Source organism: Siniperca chuatsi, linkage group LG19, assembly GCF_020085105.1.
Source record: "Siniperca chuatsi isolate FFG_IHB_CAS linkage group LG19, ASM2008510v1, whole genome shotgun sequence".
NCBI classification, from domain to species: domain Eukaryota; kingdom Metazoa; phylum Chordata; class Actinopteri; order Centrarchiformes; family Sinipercidae; genus Siniperca; species Siniperca chuatsi.
The window spans coordinates 392,891-413,405 of NC_058060.1; the positions used below are offsets into that span (position 1 = coordinate 392,891).

Here is a 20,515-nt window from a genome sequence, read left to right on the forward strand (position 1 = left end):
TGTATCACTACAGTATTTACACGATTCCATTAACAGTGATCCACATTTTCTATCTTTAAAATACATGACACCGTACATTGATGAATTGTTATTCTCTACTGCTGCATAGTGCTTTCAGTTCACACTGCAATACTTCACACTGTTATTAAAACTCCATATATATATATATATATATATATATATATATAAAGTTTTGTAAGCCCAATTATTATGGTCAGGAAAAGAAGTGATGAAGTCATAGCTGTAGCTTCATACTGTAGATGCCAGGTTTGCGAGAAGAGGAATTCTTGGTTTGAACTGGTAAACAACTCATTAATTTGCCATATTTGTTGTGATGCCATGTGAAAAAAATCCCAAATGTGGAAACTCAGCTTGTAGTTTCCACATTTGTAGCCAGTTTGTAATAACATTCACTGGTTCCCAGCAAAATAAAAATGTAAAAAAAATAATTTACCATATAAATGACTGGTTGTGTTTAGGTCAGAGGTGTAATTTAATAAAGTAGAACAACTTTGTTTTGTGAGTTTGGTAGATTTGTATTTTAATGTACTATGAAGATTTTTAGCAACTTGCTCTTTTATTCCACCATGTTTTTGAACCAGACATACATATACTTACTGTGATACATACTGTACCAAGATCATGTATGGTGGTTTCATGTAACATCTTACTCACTGACATTTGTCCAGTCACTACACAATTCATGGGCAAAATGAATGTGTGCACATTCAGTCTACTGCTCTGGCAACCGCTGTGATTATGATGCATTCCCAAAGGTCCAACGACCACTGTCAATGAGCAACAGCCAAAGTTGGTTGGTCACAACTGATTCATTAGAAGTATGAAGAATTCATACTTAAAGGGATGTCAGATGTATGCCCTTAACACCACAAATAATTTGCTTTTAATAACTCACCACTGAATTTCAGGAAGCAATGAGTTAAAGCAGCTAACGTACTAACATTATTCAGTGTACAGTAGTTCACAAATATTGAATTTGCTACGTCATTAAAAAGGAAAAGTCTGACATTTTGGGAAATACACTTGTTCTACCCACAGTGGCACGTGAAGGTATCAATTCCATGATGTGTTTAGCACAAAGACTTCAAGCACTGGATACAGTCTAGCTGCATTAAAAAAGGAAGAAATATCCTTATAACAACTCCATAGATGTCTTATTAACGTGTTAATCACCAGTTGTGTCACTTGTGGGTTTTGTTCACACTTAAAACAGTTCAAAAACTGCAAACTTTTCAGATTTTGCGCTGTGTGTCACTGTGCTCTAGCAGTTGTTGGTCAAGCAATAGCACCAACACTACACTGTGTGCAAAGATAGACTGTAAGCATGCTGTAGAAGTGTTAGATGCAGAGACACCAAAGTGATCTTCTCATCTGACTCCGTGGAGATACCAAGGTTATGCGTCAAAAGTCCTCCAGTGAAACCCACCCCTCCTAATCCTCAGAATTTTATCTCCCAACATAATGGGTCTCACTGCCAGGAATATAATTTTGGAGGAAAAATACTAAATTCCTCTTTTTTGATCAAAACGTATGTATTTTATTTGTTTTACATTGTCATTGTCATTATCGTTGTATTTCAAAAAATGTATACTGAGTCCAAAGAAATATAAATAACATAACTTAAAGAACATGAGCTCTGTATCCTCACTGGGGTTAGGGATAGTACTAGGGGTGTAACACAAAGCTACCATCTGTATCTGTACCCTGTATCTGCTTATGTCATAAAAATGTATATAATGTGTGTATATAATGAGTGGAGGCCAGTTGGTCTGAAGTGTCTACGATACGCATTGCACAACAGCAACCACCTGGATTATGGGTGGGATACACTAAGTTCTGAATACTGCTTTGAAGTGGTTTTAGGAGACGTGCGTATGAAGTGTGGGTTAAGTGTACTGTGTGTTGGCATTTTTCGAACATGGGACACACTTGAGATTTGTTGGGTCTCTGTGAATAATATCATAAAGAGTTCGGTCTAAACCCACTATATAGCAATGAGATAACTTCTTTTATGAATTGGCACTATATATATAAATTGAACTTGCCTACTACCTGCTGTCGCGTGAACTCTCATTTAAAGGGGCCCTGTGGAGTTTTCTTGTAAAGAAACTATGTGTTCACATTAAATGTTATGCACCAACCTATTGTGTATCCTTGAGGTCTAACAAATGTGTCGAGTGCATTTCCATCCCCATTAAACATTTTCAAAGGCAATTTTTTAAAACTATTTTAAATCCACCCCTCCAAGAATCGCTACCTTGTCATAGTGGAGGGGTCTCCCAAGACAAGTTGGTCCCAGGACAGGGGCTTGACTAAGAGCGATTCACAGACCTCATATGAATCGACCCATATGCAGCACCTTAACTGGAACAGTTAAACCGGGGCCCCCTCCTGGAGCCTGACCTTGGAGGGAAGCTCGCCAGCGAGCGTCTGATGGCTGGGCCCATTTAGGTACAGCCTGAAAGAACTACATGGAGCTGGAAAAGCAGGGGAACTAGGCTTGCTGACCCCTGGGATCACAGACTGGTTCTAGGGACTTGGAACCAGTGCAAACCCCCCCCCGTCTCTCGCTCTCTCAAAACCTAACATGACAGCAGCAGATGGCTATTGAGTCTGGTTCTGTCCAAGGTTTCTGCCTCTTCAAGGAAGTTTTTTCTTGCCACTGTTGCCAAATGCTTGCTCATGGTGGGATTTGTTGGGTCTCTGTAATTAATATTATAAAGAGTACAGTCTAGACCTGCTCTATAGGTAAAGTGCAATGAGATAACTTCTGTTATAAATCGGCGCTATGTAAATAAAAGTGAATTGAATTGAATTGAATTGAATTGAGAGTGTCCGGTTTGGGGACCTCAGAATTGCTTCTTTGCTCTTTGCAGATGATGTGGTTCTGTTGGCTTCATCAGAACATGACCTTCAGCACACACTGGAATGGTTTGCAAGTGTGAAGCGGTCGGGATGGGAGTCGGCACCTCCAAGTCTGAGGTTATGGTTCTCTGCCAGAAAACGGTGGATTGCTCCCTCTGGGTTGGGAGTGAGTTGCTGCCCCAAGTGAAAGAGTTCAAGTATCTCAGGTCTTGTTCATGAGTGAGGGTGAATTGGAATGTGAGATTGACAGGCAGATTGGTGCAGTGTCAGCAATAATGTCGGCATTGAACATGCTGAAGAGATTACATATCTCATCTGGCTTGGGAATGCCTCGGGATATCCCAGCACAGGCTGGAAAACGTTGCTGGGGAGAGGGGCAAGTGGACTACCTTGCTCTGCCTGCTGCCACTATGACACGGCTCCGGATAAGCAACAGAAAATGGATGGATAGATTTTAAATCCAACATTGTTTTCATCCATATTTACTAGCATGCGGTCTTCTTCTTCACTGCCTTTGCTGGTGCATTGCAGCATATATTGGTGTGTTACCACCACCTGTTAATCAATGGAATAGTGTGAAGTCATTAGCAAGCATGTGTACTGCATCACTAGTGTGCACGTGTGTGCTTGTGCATCCTTGTGCACATGTAAGACATAAGCAAAACAGGGAACCACTCATAGAAAAACAGCTCCATAATACTACTAGAGGTCTAAAACTCCACAGGGAACCTTTAAGTGCTCAAGTACTGCAAGTGTGGGTATTGGGACGGACCAACATGGTCAACACGGTCACCCTTACTTACTCACTGTTTCCCTGAACGCCACCCAGCAGACACCAGAAACAACTAATCACGGGCCATGTTACAATCATGTTTTCAGATTTATTTTTACCAAACATTCTCCCTCTGTAAAGCTTGACATAAATCAACAAATATTTCCATGCCAAGTTTGTGTGAGTAAGGTTTAAGCAACAGTGTTTCTGCTCTTTTCTGGACAGGCTTAATACTTGTCAAATGTGTAAAATCCTTGCAGAAACTTATGAAAGCATTTGATTAACACTTTAGTGGAAGTGGTGGTACAAACCATTGATGAGGAATCACCACATTATTAGATAATTATAATAATATTAAAATCAGAACAAGAGAAAATAAACGGATTGCATAAAAAGTGTAAAGGCTCATATACTTTCAAAGGTAAGTGTTAATTGATTACATATAATTACAAATAATTATTTTATTGATGATTCTATTCTATGAAAAAAGCAATTATGTTTATAATAGCAAATGTAATATGTTGTCAGTATATCATAATGCACTTCAAGTGTTACCAGCTTTTCCTTGCTATCTTCACAGCATGATATCAAAAAAGAAAGAAAGAAAACAAAGAACATAAATACACACACTGAGTGATGGCTTTAATTATCACCATGAATACGGTTTTATAATTTTACTAGGTATTGCACAAAGTCAATTACTTGATAGTAACTGACTTTAGAACTACCTACTAGCTGCTGAATTTCCATTTGATTTCCTCTTTACTACTTTCTCTTAGATTTTCCTTTCTTGATTTAAATGTGTTTGATTTGTTGACAGGCCCAATCAGATTTAAAAGGGAAGGATCTCTATCTGTCCATTCTGCCCACCTCCCAATGCACGCATACACCTGCTCCCTCTCTTTGCCACCATCACTAGGACTACATTAACATAAACACATCAGCTGTAAATTCAAGTGACATAATGGTATAAAGGCAGAATATGGTTTGATCCCACACTGTGACAATTCAACCATTTCATTGATGTTATTGTTCAGTCACTTGCACTGAGGACATGATGATGGCAGAATATAGAAAATAATATAATATGCAGGTTATGAAGGCTGATTTAAATTGGTTTTTCCACATGTTTAAAAGAGTAAGTCTGAGCATCTTATTCGTAGAGGGAAGATTTGTAGAAGGACTGGGCCACGGGGCCTGTAATAGCTGAGGGCACGAATTTGTTGTTGTCTAGTCAGCGTAGATGATGAATCCAGAGAAGGTGCTGTACTTATTGTTGTTGCCTCCATGAGCTTTGCCTCCGTCTAGTTTAATGTAGACCTCGTCTCCTGGCTCCAAATGCAGCACAGCGCTATTACTGGCATAGTCATAGTTCTGGTCCGCATCCTGGGCTATGGCACTGGCACGCACCTGCAGGAATGCACACACACACACACACACACACACACACACACACACAAATCATACACATTAAGTAAACATCTCAAAAGCACAACAAGTCTGATGCCCTGCTAATGGCCATTAGAAGCTGAAATGTTCATGACATCCCACATTTAGAATAGTGTTGCACCCTGTCTGCACCGTACCTTTATATCCCTGTTTTCATTCATTCAGCTATCTGTCAGATGTATGCATGTAACTACATAGGCTGAGAGACAAGCTAAGCAAAAAGCTTTATTGACAGCATGTGACTGAACAGATCCACGAGTACTCTGCGTAGTGTTCAAGGTGATCAACATACTGACAGTTGTGTCCAGAATGTGTCATAACATTTGTTTTTGTAAGTAGCAGAAAGGGAATTTTACAATTCAAATCTTGTTATACAACCCTGTGTTGTAAAATGATAAATAAATCTACCTTGTACCTTGAAAGACCACATACTATCCAAAATGGAAAAGGTTTATCCTCTGAGGAGCTTAAATGGGCTCAGTAAATGTCTCCCAATCTGCCCATTAGATTTTGATATTTCTTGTGTACAAGAAATACGGGAATTTTGGCATGATGGTGGTGCTGGAGGTGATCAATACAGATATTAGCCACCATCTTTTCCTAACCTTAACCAACGCTTTTGTTGCCTAAACCTAACCGTACAGGGGACTCAGTCCTGCTCTTTGCACGGTGCGGTGCGGTATAGGTACGGTGCGGTACATATATGTAGCACTTCCTACACCAGAAAAACATTTTGCCAGGAACATAATGCAGGCAGCAATTGTGTTTCCTCTAAAACCCAATTAGCAAAAGAAATTAGTAATATATAAATGAAGTTTTATAACTTGATTCGAACAAAGACCACACCTTGAACACATCCCATTTCTGTGCACAAATATTTAAGCACATCCTATCCGTTCACTTCCCTTTGACTCAGTTTTCACAACTGTTCATTTTGGCTTTTCGCTTAACTCACTATGGACTGCGAGCTGGTTCTCAGCCCCTCAAGTTAGGCTATTCCAGCGCTACACAGCCACTACCACCACCGCTCCAGCCGGCCACTCGCTTCCGGGTTCTCTTCTTCTTCTTCTTCTTCTTCTTCTTCTTCTTCTTCTTCTTCCTCTTCTTCTTCTGTTGAGTTTTATGGCGGTTGGCATCCATAAATGTGCATTACCGCCAACTGCTGGATTGTAACAGCTTCACAGTGTAAACTATTTACAGTGTCCACCCAAAGTGCTCCCATTCTATAACCCAGACCCAATTGTCTGGGTTGGTGCTTCTCCTTCCCTCAGTGTAACATCCAGATCCTCTCCAGATGTGTCCACAACATTCAGGAACCTTCTTGCAGCGTCCAGCACCATCTTAATCCTTTCCGACTTCCCCTTTATTTCAGCGGCAATAAATGCCAGAAATCGTTTCTTGTCCATACTGATGCTCTGATCATCTCCATTTCTTTCTGCTTCTTTTCCTTTTGCAGTGCCGCCATTTCACCGTTCTCTTAGCAGCTTCAGCGTATGACGATCCCTTTTCTGCTCTGATCTTATTCATTTTTACTTCCTTAATTCTTTTTGGACACTGTGCTGATCCTGTATGGTGGTTTCCTCAGGGGCACCGCATTCTGGCCTGTCCTACTCACATCAGTGTAGGAGAATCAACTACTTTAATCAAGTGTTCGTAAATAAACCGGGAAAAACAAAAACCGGATTCATTAAATTCGATCACTAAATTGATCAGTCTCTAAAAAGGATTGAATTATGTTGAAAGATTGACCATGTCCTCTGCTTCAAAGAAAAGATAACTTCTTACTGATTAAATGAGGACATTTATTTATAGCTATATGACAAAGAAAATAACAAACAACAGATGAAATAGCATATACTGAGTGATGAAATAAACCTGAGCTTATTGGCAATAGTGAAGTGAGGTATGTGATCTGATTTTGAAAAGACTAGGAATTAATAGGAATTAATATATTTTAGCCAACATCAACTTTTTATTACAGCAAAACCGCAATTTGGCATACTGTTTTGAAGTGCTGGCAAAGATGAGGTGTTTCCACCAGCTTTCCAACATGATGTGTGTAGGGTGAATCCACTTTGCAGAAGAAGGTGCCGGCACGTTTACCGGAGGCCACTCCCAGGTGACTCAGTAATTCGGTCACCGAGCTGATGAGGTCTCCTGGCTGTCTGGTGGTCTCCTTTCAGGGCCGACGGCGAAGGTCCAGGCCAAGTCGCTGCTGGCACAGTTCTCTGGGAGATGCATGATCCGAAGTTTCTCTGGTTCTAACCTTTGCTGTGCTAGAACACAGACGTTGTCCAGGCTTCTTTCAGAAAGGCTTTGCTTTCAAAGTTGGCTGACTTCCATCGACTTCTGTAGAGTCTCTGATGTCGTGGCTTGTATAATATATTTCTGGCTACACTAACTTCTTCAGCTAGGCTTGAGTAACTTTAAAATGAATATAACGTTGCAAAAATCGTGAGGCTTAGTGGTAAAGTTACAAAAAGATAAAAGTCAAAAGAAACAACTCTTCAGTTTAATACTGAGGCATTCAAGACTTGCTGGGAAAAAGGTTAAATTGTGAACAGACTTTAGGTGAGGAAAAGAAAACTTAAAGAAGTACGTCTTAAGAAAATAAAAGGTAAAATAAAACAACCATTGAGCTCAGATGTGAAATGTGTGAAAGTGGTTTTATTCATCCAAAGGAGAACGACTTTCTGGTGTGGAGGACGGCTTTCGCGCCGAAAATTCGTATTCCCTTGTTTGAAACTTTTAACACAGCTCATGTTGTTCTGACTAGTGAATTTAATTTAAGTTTTACATGCAAAATGTCACATACTCAAACATCACTATGCCCATACAATCATCATTTGAGACTTAAAAATAGCATAGTGGTTATGAAACATTCAGAGAAAAATTATTCAACTATTTCAGCAGATCATTCAACCAGTTATCTGAGATTTTTCATTAACTTTAACAAACATTTTTAACACTACTAATAAGTGGTATAAGGTTAACCAATACAGTTTGCTTAATCTAATCTAATAGCTACAATATTATACAGATTTATGATGGGAGACTTATGTCTGTTGGTCAGTTGGTGGCAATGCTGTCACCTGGTAAACAAGAGGTTAATTCCCTAAATTCATAACTTGCTCATTTCATGTCCTACAAAAATGAAAGTTGGGTTACACATCAAGGAAACGTGCTGATTCATGTTAGCTAGATTACTGATTGGTTATATAGCTAATTCACATTAATTCACGCTTGGGTTACAAAGCAAGAATATCACTTAGGAATGTACTTCCCACTTTTATGATAGGTGTCTGGTAAACCTTATCTCAGACCACATCAAGGAGTGGGAGAGAAGAAAGAATGTGTATGTGTGAGACAGATAAGGGAGGAAAAGATATTTTTAGTCTCTCCCACTTTATTTTATTCCAATCCAGAGAGTCAGTTTATTGTCTACCCCTCTGGGGGTAGAAAGCTCTGGTCTTGTCCGGCAAGTATCATGGCACCTTTACTGCTTGAGAGAGGAAGAGGTCAGTTGGGTCCAGAGATCCAAGCAGACTATGCGGCTGTGTGTGTTGGTGAATGTGGGGGGACATTCACCCCCCTGCTGTTCTCACTACACCAGCACAGCCTCCGTAAGACTCTACCACCTTCTACGCCAAAACGTTTGCCTCCTCACTTCAGACCCCCTTACCCGCTGCATCAGAACTCTTCGCACAGGCTACCTGTCTCCTTACACAAAGTCTTAGATTCCCACTGGCATTCTTTGGCTTTCCGCGCAGCTCAGTTCATCGCTTCTACCCTCAACTACATCCATCCCTACACCCAACTATGTCTGACATTTCCATCCATTCTTCCAACACTCTAATCCATCACCTCAAATTCAGCAAGACCAACCAGTTTGGTCTTCTTCAACCCATCTACCTCTTTCGACTCATACCAAGTCTCCAGGCAGGGAATCCATGACCACATCATCAAAATTCTTGGCCACTGGCCTTCTCCAGAGCACCTTACCTACATCCACAATTATCTGAACGACATCAGAAACACCCACTTACTCCTTTCCTTTCGAAGTTTCTTTTTGGGGCTCTATTCAAATCAGAGCACATTAAGAGACATCTGGTCTACCTCAATCCATCTACCTCTTTCAACTTGTACTAAAGTCAACACAAACGTACACTTGACTACATAAACTCAAGACTAGCCAGTCAAGTTTTCCCCCCTTAGACCCTCTGTTTGCAGCAGAGACATGCAAAGTGGCCACATGCTTCTGGTTTCGCATCCACCTGCGCCAAATCCTATCCAGATCTGGAATACCCCCCTTAGCTACACTCAGGGCATTCCTTCTGCATTGGAGTCGCCTCTGCCGTTTCCAGGCAGGGAACCCCTGACTACATCATCAAAAATTCTCGGCTGCCGGCCTTCTCTAACATACCTTACCTAGGGCCGCAGTGATCTGAACAACATCAGAAATGCACACATACTTCTTTTCATTCAAATTTTTCAAAGAACTTTGAGCTGCGCCTTCCACTGCGCAATTCACTGTTGTTGGGCATTGTGACTCCCTAAGTGTGCCAAAACATAGCTTTATTAGCTTGTTAAAGCAGGACAATCATTAGATCAGGCTCCTTCAATATGCCTGTCTAGTGGATCATTTAGAAAGTGGTAGTGTGTCGCAACTTTCCATTTTATCCTGAGACGGAGGATTCCCAAAGCTAAGTCTGAGGTGGAGTGGCAAAATTGGAATACATTTCAGTAATAGCCAATCACTTGAGCTCCACTCATCCCCTTAAATGGATCAGAGGACAGAGGCTACGGTGTTGTTGAAGCATTATAATGTAAATATACAAATATGCTGTCAGTGGCAATGAGTTGAACAGTAGTTTATTTTACAATTTTAAGTGACATATCCATTATTACTGTGTGTTGACTTATTTGGTTGTTACAGAGGTGTGTTCTTCTTAAAAGATAACTTTTATGAATTGGCGCTATATAAATAAAATTGAATTGAATTAAAAAATGAAAACTCCCCTTTCACAAGAGAGAAAATGTGATCATCCTGAGGAAATGTTTTTTGGACTTTTTAGACATTTAACATAAAAATGTCCTGAGAGCTTTGAGTTCCAGACCAAAAGGCGCACATGGTCCATTAGATTCTGGTCCTGGGTAGGAAGATTTACAAAAATCACTATGTGTTGTGCCTCTCTTAAATTGGAGACTGTAGAGGGAGCACGTGTCATTCCTGCTGCTGTATGATAACTACAGGTATTTATTCAACTGAAAGGAAAGGATCCGGCATTCTGCAAGCAGTTGAGGACATTAGTATTGACGATTCTGCAAAACCCCAGATTAAGCTCAGTGACATTTGCAACACATTATTGGTAAGAATCTTTCATTCATCTAAGCTGTTACAGTTGCATTTTGATGGAAATTTAAATCTGTAGAAGAAAAAGGCAAAACTCAACATACATGAAATTGTTGTTAAACGCCCTTTTTCATGTGTTGACTACAATGAAGAGCAGTTTCACAGTATGTGTCGTCTCCCTCTGTGTGAGTGATATGCTCGTGTAGTCCATCCTCTTTCCATGTCTCTGGTACAGGATGGTAAAGGTCTGACCAGCTCTTTGTGACAATTGAAGTCTTCACTCCAAACAGTTTTACTTTTGAAAATCTTTGACTTAATAAATAAAGTCGTTGTCCAAAACACTGTAATGCTTTACATGAGGTTCTCTCTGGTAAAAAGTAATTCTGCTTTTTAGTTGTGTATTGTAATTCCTTTATTCTAGTACTTGGTAGTGCTGCTACTTTGTAGTTATGTGGTATATAATGTAATCCTTACGATGTGTTTCTACTATATTGTTCTCTTCTGAACATGAAGCACCTATTGCAATGCATTGCATTCTCTCCTATGTTGCTCTTCCTGATGTTTTCCCATTTTTTCTGTATTAAATATTTTTTATCTGGATTTTTTTTTCTTGATTAAGGGTGTTGTATATGTTTTTGGCTACGCACAAATTTCATGCCTTAACAGGTGCTAAAATTGCACTGTCCCGCCTGCTAAACACAACACTAAACCCACCTCGGTGGGTGCCTCCAAAAATTGTTTGGAGGCAAGAAATTTCCAAACAGAAGCAAAGGCCACATCAGAACCACTGCCTGATGAAATGACACAGACTGCGTGTGCCTTTGTGTCTCCATCAGCATTTCACCTGAGCTCCTGTCTTCCATTTCATCAGACCTCTGTGTCCACTCCTTGTTTCGTTCATGTGCATTTTGACTTGTTATTGTAGTTATTGTGCACTAAACTGTAATCTACAGCTTGCAATGTAATCATTCAGATACACTTCCACAGACAAGGCAGATTTTAAGGTACAGGTGATGTAGGGCACGACCAGCTGGAGAGGCTTCTGAGAAGAGGAGGGTGTGATGTCCAATGTGTGCATTACATTTATAAATAAGCCCACTGTTTGTACTGCTTCACACACTGATGCATCATTTATACAGAGAGATGACTAACTGGGGTATGGCAGCCCGTTCCCATTCCCAGGTCGTCAAATACCAACGTTTTGTCACGCCCCTTGGCGTCTCATTCAGACACACATGGGTACCCTTTATCGTCTGTATGAGACGCACCGGGCTTTCAATTAACTCCAATGTAAAACATTAGACGCTCAGAGGAACTGCTCCGGCCGTCCATTCACTTCAATATTAACCTGACCGCGGCGCTATAAGACGCTGTGAGCATCAGTCCCATTGGACATCCGAGGAAGTATTTTCCTCACTGTCAATTCCCATGTTAAGGTTTTCTTTCAATGATTTTCTTTTCTCCAAACTAAAACACCAACGTGTTCTTGATAATTAAAAAATATGATTAATGTTACGGCTGTCAGTTTAGATTATTTCTCTTTCGACTCTGAGAAATAAAGGTTTTTCTGTCGGTTTTGGATAGCTGAAGGCTAGGCTACATTACCCATGATCCTTCGTTACCGCTGCATGAGGAAAATGTTTAAATGACTAAATAAAGTACTTAATGTACAATGAAATTACAGTCATAATCAGCCACACATAGTGTGCCACATAAGCATTTTTACATAGAGATTTTATGTCAGCATGAAATAGCCCATTCAATCAGAATCTGTTTTATTAGCTAATGCAAGCAAACAAAGAATGTGTCTTGGCATTTGCTCCCAAAAAAACGCAACACAGAGGAATAAAATAAGCTAATAATAATAATAATTAAATAAACAAAGTAATATCAAAATTAAATTGACATTTTAAAATCTATTTACAGAATGGGATAGTAATAGTTTTGAAATGGGATATAAAACTTGAAATGAAATATTGACTGTACAAACGAAAATATGGACAGTGCTGTGAACAAAGAAATGAAGTGTATGAAATATGTGAAGGTGACAAGAGCAAAAATTAAATGTGACGTGCATAAATAATTACATTATGTAACAGTGAAGGTTGAATGCAATGCACAATATCAAGTCCAGTTTGATGATATATATGAACGTGACAAGTGCAGGGATTAAATGAGGGATGTGAAAGGTGAAGTCCAGTTTAATATCCTCAGCCAAATGTTCTCAGAAATGTAAAATTAAATGACAACAACTTCACGTTTTACAATCACAGGCTATCAAACGGCTTTTCTTAACAGAGATAGCGGCGTTTGGATTCAGGTTACGGCCGACCGGCAGAGATTTGAAATGGAATGGAGCCCACTGACAGCAGACAGCCCAAAACAGGAGTCGAGTGTGCTAAGCCCACCCGCCTCATTACGTGCGCGTAGCAGCATCCATGGCAACCACCATAGCAACGATCTGAGAGAATCTTCGTAATAACTTACAAAACTAAGGATCATATACATTCACTCAACAAAGATTATGAGAATAAAATGCACAATTCTCGCTAGAAATGTTATCAAAACGCATTTTAATGCAGAAACTTCTTAAAATACTGTCCAAATAAATGTCCACCATTTTGGGTTTCACAAAGGAAACTTGGCAGTCATGTGATGTGGATGCATGGCAATGGAAAAGAATAGGACAAAAAAACTTTAGTTGGTTTAGAATCAGGAGACATCATCTAAACTGACAGCCGTAACATTAATCGTATTGTTGAATCATCAAGAACACTAGTTTGGAGAAATGTTGAGGATATCATTGAAAAAAACCTTAACATGGGAATTGACAGTGAGGAAAATACTTCCTCGGTTCTCCAATGGGACTGATGCTCACAATGTCTTATAGCGTGACAAAACGTCGGTTTGAAGCCTGGGAATGAGAACAGCCTGGGTATGTTAGTCAAGAGCTCCTGTCAGGGAGGATTTCTAACTTCTGGTGTCCACCCACTTCCTGTATGAATCTGAATACAAATAAGAATGCAGATCATTTTTGTAACATGAACAGATACAGATAGTAGCTTTGTGTTACACTGCAATAGGCAGGAGGTCAGGGAGGATAGTTGGTTCAACAAAGCGTCTCTGACACAGAAGACAACTGTTTACATCCTATCTCCTGCAGTACCAACAGTCACTGGTGGTTTCTTTTAACCATGACCACAATTGTTCCCTAACCTTAACTAAGTAGGTTAAGTTCCCCAAATCTTACCAAACCTTAACTATGGTGGCTCATTGTTAAGGAGTCATGTGAATTTGTGTAATAGTTTTAGCAGGCCCTGACAAATGGTGTCATCCTGCTCTTGGGTAAGTGTCTTGGGTAAGTTAGCACAGTAACCTATATTATGTAGTGAAAATGAAATTTCACTAGAATAAGAGTGTTGAATAAGCTGGATCAATAATAATATTCACTTATTTGGCTATGAAAAGATCAAAGTTCTCAGGGGCTGCACTTCATGTTCATGAACACAGAATATGCAGCTTCCTAAAACCAGGAAGACAATGTGCTTTATACTTATTGTTTTGTATTAGTATCGATTTTAGAATAATAATGTTAGTGTTGTTCTCAGGGCTGTGTCTGGACATGTTGGGGCCCCTGAGGGACTCATGCTTTCCTCACAGTATTTTAGGACAACTAGAATCATTTTATAATATCTGATTATTTTAAATTCAACTTCCGGTTCTGTGTCATCATCTGTCAATAAGCACCTTCACATGAACACCAGTCCCTTTTCCGTCTCGTCCTGGTTTGAATCGGGACATGTTCAGGATATGATCTGGAACATAGCCGGCTGGTTCCCATCTCTGTATGATGCAAACATTATCCAGGTTACTGATCACCTGTGCGGGGGTGTATCTGATGCCTCCACATCCCAGACAGTGTCTGTCATTACTGTACTGAGCTGCAGGTGTTATCAGTGTGACACTTTCACTTAGGGATGTCCTCAGCACGTTTTATGACCCAACATCTATTCCATTTCCCTTCATTCTACAACTTACAGTGCACACTTGAGGCCTGCATCGCAATTAATGAAGCAGATCAGATGTGTTCTACAGCTGAATAGCTCTGCTTTAGGAAAATATTGTTTGCTATAATATTTTCGAGAATATCCATACATAGAGGATGTCGATGCGGATCTGTTGCAGGAAGGTCTGCATACGATTTAGACAGATACTCGTTAACTTCAGCATTCGAAATACGGAGGTTTTCTACAAACAGCAGCGCTGAGGTGTGGTTCACCTGCTAAATGTCACTGAAATAGACACAAAACAATCGCTCCGCTGCTCGCTGTCATTTAACTAACTGACCGCTGTTTTTCCATATTTTGTGGCTCAGTGGTTCACTCACTCAGAACGCTGCATGCCAAGTGTTATGATGGAGCACAGTGTGGCGTTTCTGACAGCTGTTACTCCAAGAGCAAACATCAGTACCTAATCAAAATGCCTAGATTGGTCCGTTGCTTTGCTTTAAATTCCGGCTGTAGGTTGTTCTCTGTCATTACAGGCTATCATTTGTTTAACCTGCTGACTTTCCGACAGCTACGTGACTGGAGTAGAGGACGCACCTGCACACATATTACCTCTTCTCCTGAGGACCATATTATGATGTTTGTGCCGAACATGAATACCCTGGTTATTCATACATGCAGGTTAATGATGTGTCAGCCCCCAACAGAAAGTCCCTAATCCGCCTGTAGTCTTCTCAGCATCAGGTGTGAGCAGTGGCTTTATTCAATAGGTAAGTAATGGACACATTGGACCTTAGTGTGATGGACTTTTGAAAGAAGATTTGGCGTCTGAAATTGATTGAGAAAGATTTCTTCCTTCTCTTTGGCGGCCCAGCAGCTGGTGGGGCCCCAGCCCAGCTCACCTACGCCTAACAAACGGCCCTTGTTGTTCATCCCTCTCTTTTTTAAGGTTACAAGTTCTTGTTTGGAATTGAAGGAATCTTTGGAACACATTTCAATTCAATTTATTTATTTATACAGCGCCAATTCATACCAGAAGTGATCTCATTGCACTTCCTGTGGAGCAGGTCTAGACCAAACCCTTTAGAATATTATTTACAGAGACCCAACCAATCCACCATGAGCAAGCACTTATATTCTTCCATTTTTTAGTCTTATTGTACTTTGGTCTGACTGTAGGCCATTGCAGTCCTGTGGTTGTATGAATATTTTGGTATGAATATTGTATAAAGCTTTTTCCATATATCAGAAAGTATGGAACTATTATCTTCTGCTTAATTATGATCTTGGGTTTTACAGTTTTTGTAGTAATGTAGTGGTGGAAGAAGTATTCAGATAATTTACTTAAGTAAAAGTACCAATACTACTCGATTACAACTTACTTAAGTAAAAATACTATCAGCAAAATGTACAATTATCAAAAGTACTTATTATGAAGCAGAATTGCCCCTGGCAGAGTTATATTATTATATATTATATTATTGGAATATTATTACCGATGCACAAACATGTAAGCAGCATTTTAATATTGTAGCTGGTCGAGGCAATCAGTTGTTTTTATGTAAAATTTGAATCTACAAAGCGAGTAAAGTATAGCAGTCAAAAATATTCAGAGGAGCTAAGACTCAGATATGTAGTAGAGCGGAAGAAAGAAAAGGAAATACTCGAGGAACGCGCAGTACCTCAGTACTGTACTCAAGCACAGCACTTGCACAGTAGAATTAGTTTGAATTCCCCTGCTGCAGCGTCACCGTGGCATTCTGAAACCTTTTATTATGCACAGTTCTTCCCCAGTTTTTTCCTTTAAAGTTAGAAAAAGCCCCTTCCACAGTGTGTGAGCAGACGGCCCCGACTCTTCCTGTATCTGTTTGTTCCCATTGGGAATGAGGACTGAGAGAAATTCACATTATTATGATATTACTTAATGGAGGCAATAATCTGTCCAGTGCAAGACAACACTCGCATGTGACAGCTCGTTGACTCAACCAGGTTAACGTCAGATGAGTAGCATGCGTGCGTCTTCACACACTTTCATCCTCCACTTTCTAGTTTGATCTCTCTGTAATCTGTTCGTGAACGTTTCCGTCACGTTTCACGCAGAAAACACATTTGCATTCTCTACTTGAATTTCAGGAGAACAAGCTAAAAGCTGCGTCTGACTTTTATGATTTCACATAAAGTTCAACCTCCGCATCAGTCCACAGACCTCAATGAGGACGCGATTCATCTTCACTGTATTTTTCTTTATTTGTTGGTGAAAAACGGACCAGGATTATCAGATGACATCCAGCTGTTTTGGAGAAGCTCGATGGAGCCTGTGTACAGAGGACGGCCAAAGATCGCCTCCACACGTATATTTCCAGAATCTCGGAAAATGAAAGGCTCAGCTTCACCGCTATCTTGGTGAGTTTGTCAGAAATTCTAGGTCACTACAGAATGACTCACCAGAATGGTCCATTTTCAGATTTTGAGGATAAATTCGTTTGAATAGTGGAGTTTTTGGACCATGATCTCAGGATTCCCTTTTCAAACTGATCTGATAGCAGTTTTCATATTATTATCATTTTCGTTATCATTATTATGATACTTACATGGAAACTAAAACACCTTCATAAAATAGCCTCAAATTAAAAACCACTACGACATGAAGTGAAATTTCCGTATGCAGTGAATTGATTGGCAGATGTCTCCAGATGTTGTTAAGGACAGAGAAAGTCTTTGTCAGTGTTTGCACTGCACACATCTGCATGTGAATGCAGCATTCTGGGGCTCCAAGTTGTGCGTTTCTTAAAAAAAGTGAAAAAATATGCTTTCTCCTTTTTTATATGAGAACAATCAAATGATTTGGTAAGATGGAGACTTGTTTCAATGAAATTACGTGAAGTCACATTTTACTAGTGATTTTAATATGGATCAAGGCAATGGGCAGTCTCAGCACGTGTTGATCATTTCCACAGAAACGTGTTTAAGAGTCTCAGCAGCAGTCGTCCTAATTGAAACAGCATCTGATCTGTCTCAGCGTGCAGCTCTGCTGCTTTAATCCCAGAGCCGTGTGCTGCGTCGGGGCGGCAGCGTCGGGGCGGCCCGGCTGACAGGCAGCAGGGATGTGCTCGCTGGAGCGACGCTGCAACACTGGTTTGACCCGCGGATTAGATCTGCTGCTGACAGCCTGATCACTGCAGAGACTCAGACAGCAGGACGCTGTGATGGTCTCTGCAGGTCCTCGGGCTTTAGGATGAATAGTGCTATTATTAGCAAAAGTAGTCTTACTGTACTCTTAAGGTTTTTGCACTACATTGGAAAAGAAAGCGCTACTTTATATTTGCTGACTGTCCTGTAACACACTGCAGGAAGGTTCTGGAAACATTTCCCACACGTCGTGTAGAGTTTCAAAAGCTGACCACACATTGTCCCTTATTACATTTACATAACAAGAACAGAATGTTATTTTCAGACATTAAGATTACATATTACATATACGCTCCAGCAACGTGAGGTGTTTAACGCAACGTGACTTTACATAACGTATATTTATGTACATATTCATTTATTTATGTATCCACTTATTTTGCTGCAATCATCAAATATGACTCCTTTCTGCAGACAGTATATGAGGCAGCTAAAATGGCATTATGCATCAATATAATGCATTAACTGCACAAGTAATGTAGGCCTACTACTCTTAAAATTAGAACTCTTTGATATGCTTAAGCACATGAAGACCTCTTTACTCTGGCTTACAGTTTTGAATACTTTTAGATTGTGATATTGCTATTTTACCTAAAAATATGGTCACCGTGATTATTGGGTGAGAAAGAGATATTAAGAAATATTCATTTAAACCTGTTGAGATCACAGAGGAATTCCCACTCCTGTTCTGATCAAATGAAATTTGAAAATAGCTACAGAGAAACCAGATTAAATGAAGCTCATATATCAGACGTGCAAAAGCCCACAGGCTGCTGGGGTTCAGCTTGAAGGTTTACAGACAGCTCAGGGGAACTTTGCTCAGCCACAAAGCAGTGACCTCTGACCCATTAAGCCCCCCAGCTGTGGTCCCTGACCAGGCTCTGCTCCTCTGCCCCCTGTTCGTTTTCTGGAGCTCAGACTTCCACATGCTGCCCACCCTGCTGAGGGATGCTCTTTTCTTACTGCAGTAACAATACAGCTGCTGCTGCATGGCTTCACTCTGACATGAGCTCAGCTGACCGTGGACACCGCGTGTCTGCTAATGCTCTCCTACATGCACACTGTGTTACCTGGTTGTTTTTGCACAGATCAGCCCACATGCTCGTGCCGTCCCCTCCGCGCATCAGGACGTGGTAGGTGAAGAAGTAAATCCCGGGGATGGAGCACGTGAACTTCCCGCTGGTCGGATCGTAGTGGTTTCCCAGGTTGGTCACCACGTCGTCGAACTTGAGCAGCTCGTAGCCCTCGTGTTGCTTTTTCAGCCCTGCGTAAAAGGCAATCTTGGGCACGGTGCTGTAGGTGGCCGCGCTTATTGCACCGGCAGCTGCGCTGGGTCCCGGAGGTCCTGGTAAACCAGGTCTGCCCGGTTCACCTTTTTCTCCAGGTGGCCCCGCCGGACCGGGCGGTCCCGGCTCACCGGGAGGTCCTCTCGGACCTGCCTTACCTGGACGACCTGGTTCCCCCTTCGGACCTTGGATAAAAGTGGGTAAAGACTGCACGAGGCTGTTGTCTCGGACCGTGCCCGCCGTGGCGGTGCTGGTCGGAGATTTGGTGCCGTACGGGTCGCACACCATCCTACAGGTACCGAGCATCTCGTAGTGCGCCGCCGTCCCCGCTGAGTTGACCAGAACCGGGATGAGGATGACCAAAACCAGAACCATAACGACCCCCAGGACCCCCGCCGCCACCAGCCGCTTCCTGCCGACCAGCCGCGTCAGCGCAGGACGATCCTGTTGTCTGCTTTTGGGCGGAATTTTGCTGGCTGGAGAGGGAACCCTTTAAAGGAAAAAATGTAGCGGAGCTACACTTTGTTGGTAATGTTAATGAACTTTTGAAAGCAGAACCCCCCTCCCCTCGGCGTCCCCTTCCCTCTCCTCTCCACACTTTTTCTGCTGATGCGCTGCTTATTCAAGTCTCTCAAAGTTCAGCCCTTTACTGCTGCGTGATTTCCAAAAGCACTGGATTCAGCATCTCTGAGAGACTCTCAAATCCAGACATGGGGTCTGGCCCCTTTTTCATCCACAGGTCCTGAACCAAAGTATTTGTACAGCAGCTGATCTCTTAAGGTGGATCAGGATCAGTTAGACCGTCTGCCTCTGTGGAGCGCTCAAAGAGTGAAAAGCGCAGATACACAGCAGGAGAGAGAGAGAGAGATAGGGGGGGGATAACAGAGAGGATCCTGATGCTCTGTCCTCCAATAGAAACAGGGCAGGTTACCTAAACACTGTATCGGGATGGAGTTAGATAGCATTTGATCGAATCATATAATCCTTATCATATTTTTCAAGGTATTTGTTGTTTGGAGAATGATCGGACCTCTGTTTAAAAAATATGTGCTGTTTTTAATTCAATTTTATTATTTTTATATAGTGCCAATTCATAACAGTTATCTCACTGCACTATTCCTATAGAGCAGGTCTAGACCTGACTCTTTATAATATTTACAGAGACCCAACAAATCCCACCATGAGCAAGCATTTGGCGACAGTGGCAAGGAAAAACTTCCTTTAAGAGGCAGAAACCTTGGACAGAATCAGACTCAATGGTGGCATATAATTGCACGATGTAAATTCCACATAGAATTTTAAAATAATAATGTAATGGTAGTGGAAATATTAATATTAATAAAATAATAACAGTAATAATAATAATGACAGTATTAGTAACAGAGCCAATAACAACAACTGTAGTAGCAGTTGTCGAGCAGGAACACGGGGGGCAGCAGGTGGCCCACAACCACAGATCCAGACTCTGCAGCTCCGGAGGCAGAAATACCTGTTGAAAGCGACAGAAGGAGAGATGAGAGAAACGAGAAAACACAGAACAAGAGAGAAGATGTTGAGTTAGTAACATGCAGTA

At 41.1% G+C, this 20,515-nt stretch overlaps 1 protein-coding gene across 1 annotated transcript; it reads right to left on the reverse strand.

Moving 5' to 3' along the window:
• Positions 1-3,747: 3,747 nt before the first annotated feature.
• Positions 3,748-20,048, reverse strand: c1ql3a (complement component 1, q subcomponent-like 3a). Its single transcript, XM_044176754.1, has 2 exons — positions 18,727-20,048; positions 3,748-5,068 (listed from the first exon to the last, which is right to left on the reverse strand). Exons 1-2 carry the CDS (start codon positions 19,315-19,317, stop codon positions 4,889-4,891), a joined length of 771 nt encoding a protein of 256 aa, XP_044032689.1. The 5' UTR covers positions 19,318-20,048; the 3' UTR covers positions 3,748-4,888.
• Between the last annotated feature and the right edge of the window lie 467 nt (positions 20,049-20,515).

What these genes read in the sequence shown, in the direction of transcription:
- c1ql3a (XM_044176754.1), bottom strand. Translation starts at nt 19,317, where the DNA reads ATGGTTCTGGTTTTGGTCATCCTCATCCCGGTTCTGGTCAACTCAGCG. An exon ending in ATCTGTGCAAAAACAACCAG is followed by an intron (nt 5,069 to 18,726) that starts GTAACACAGTGT and finishes GCATTCCTGCAG; the next exon opens with GTGCGTGCCAGTGCCATAGC.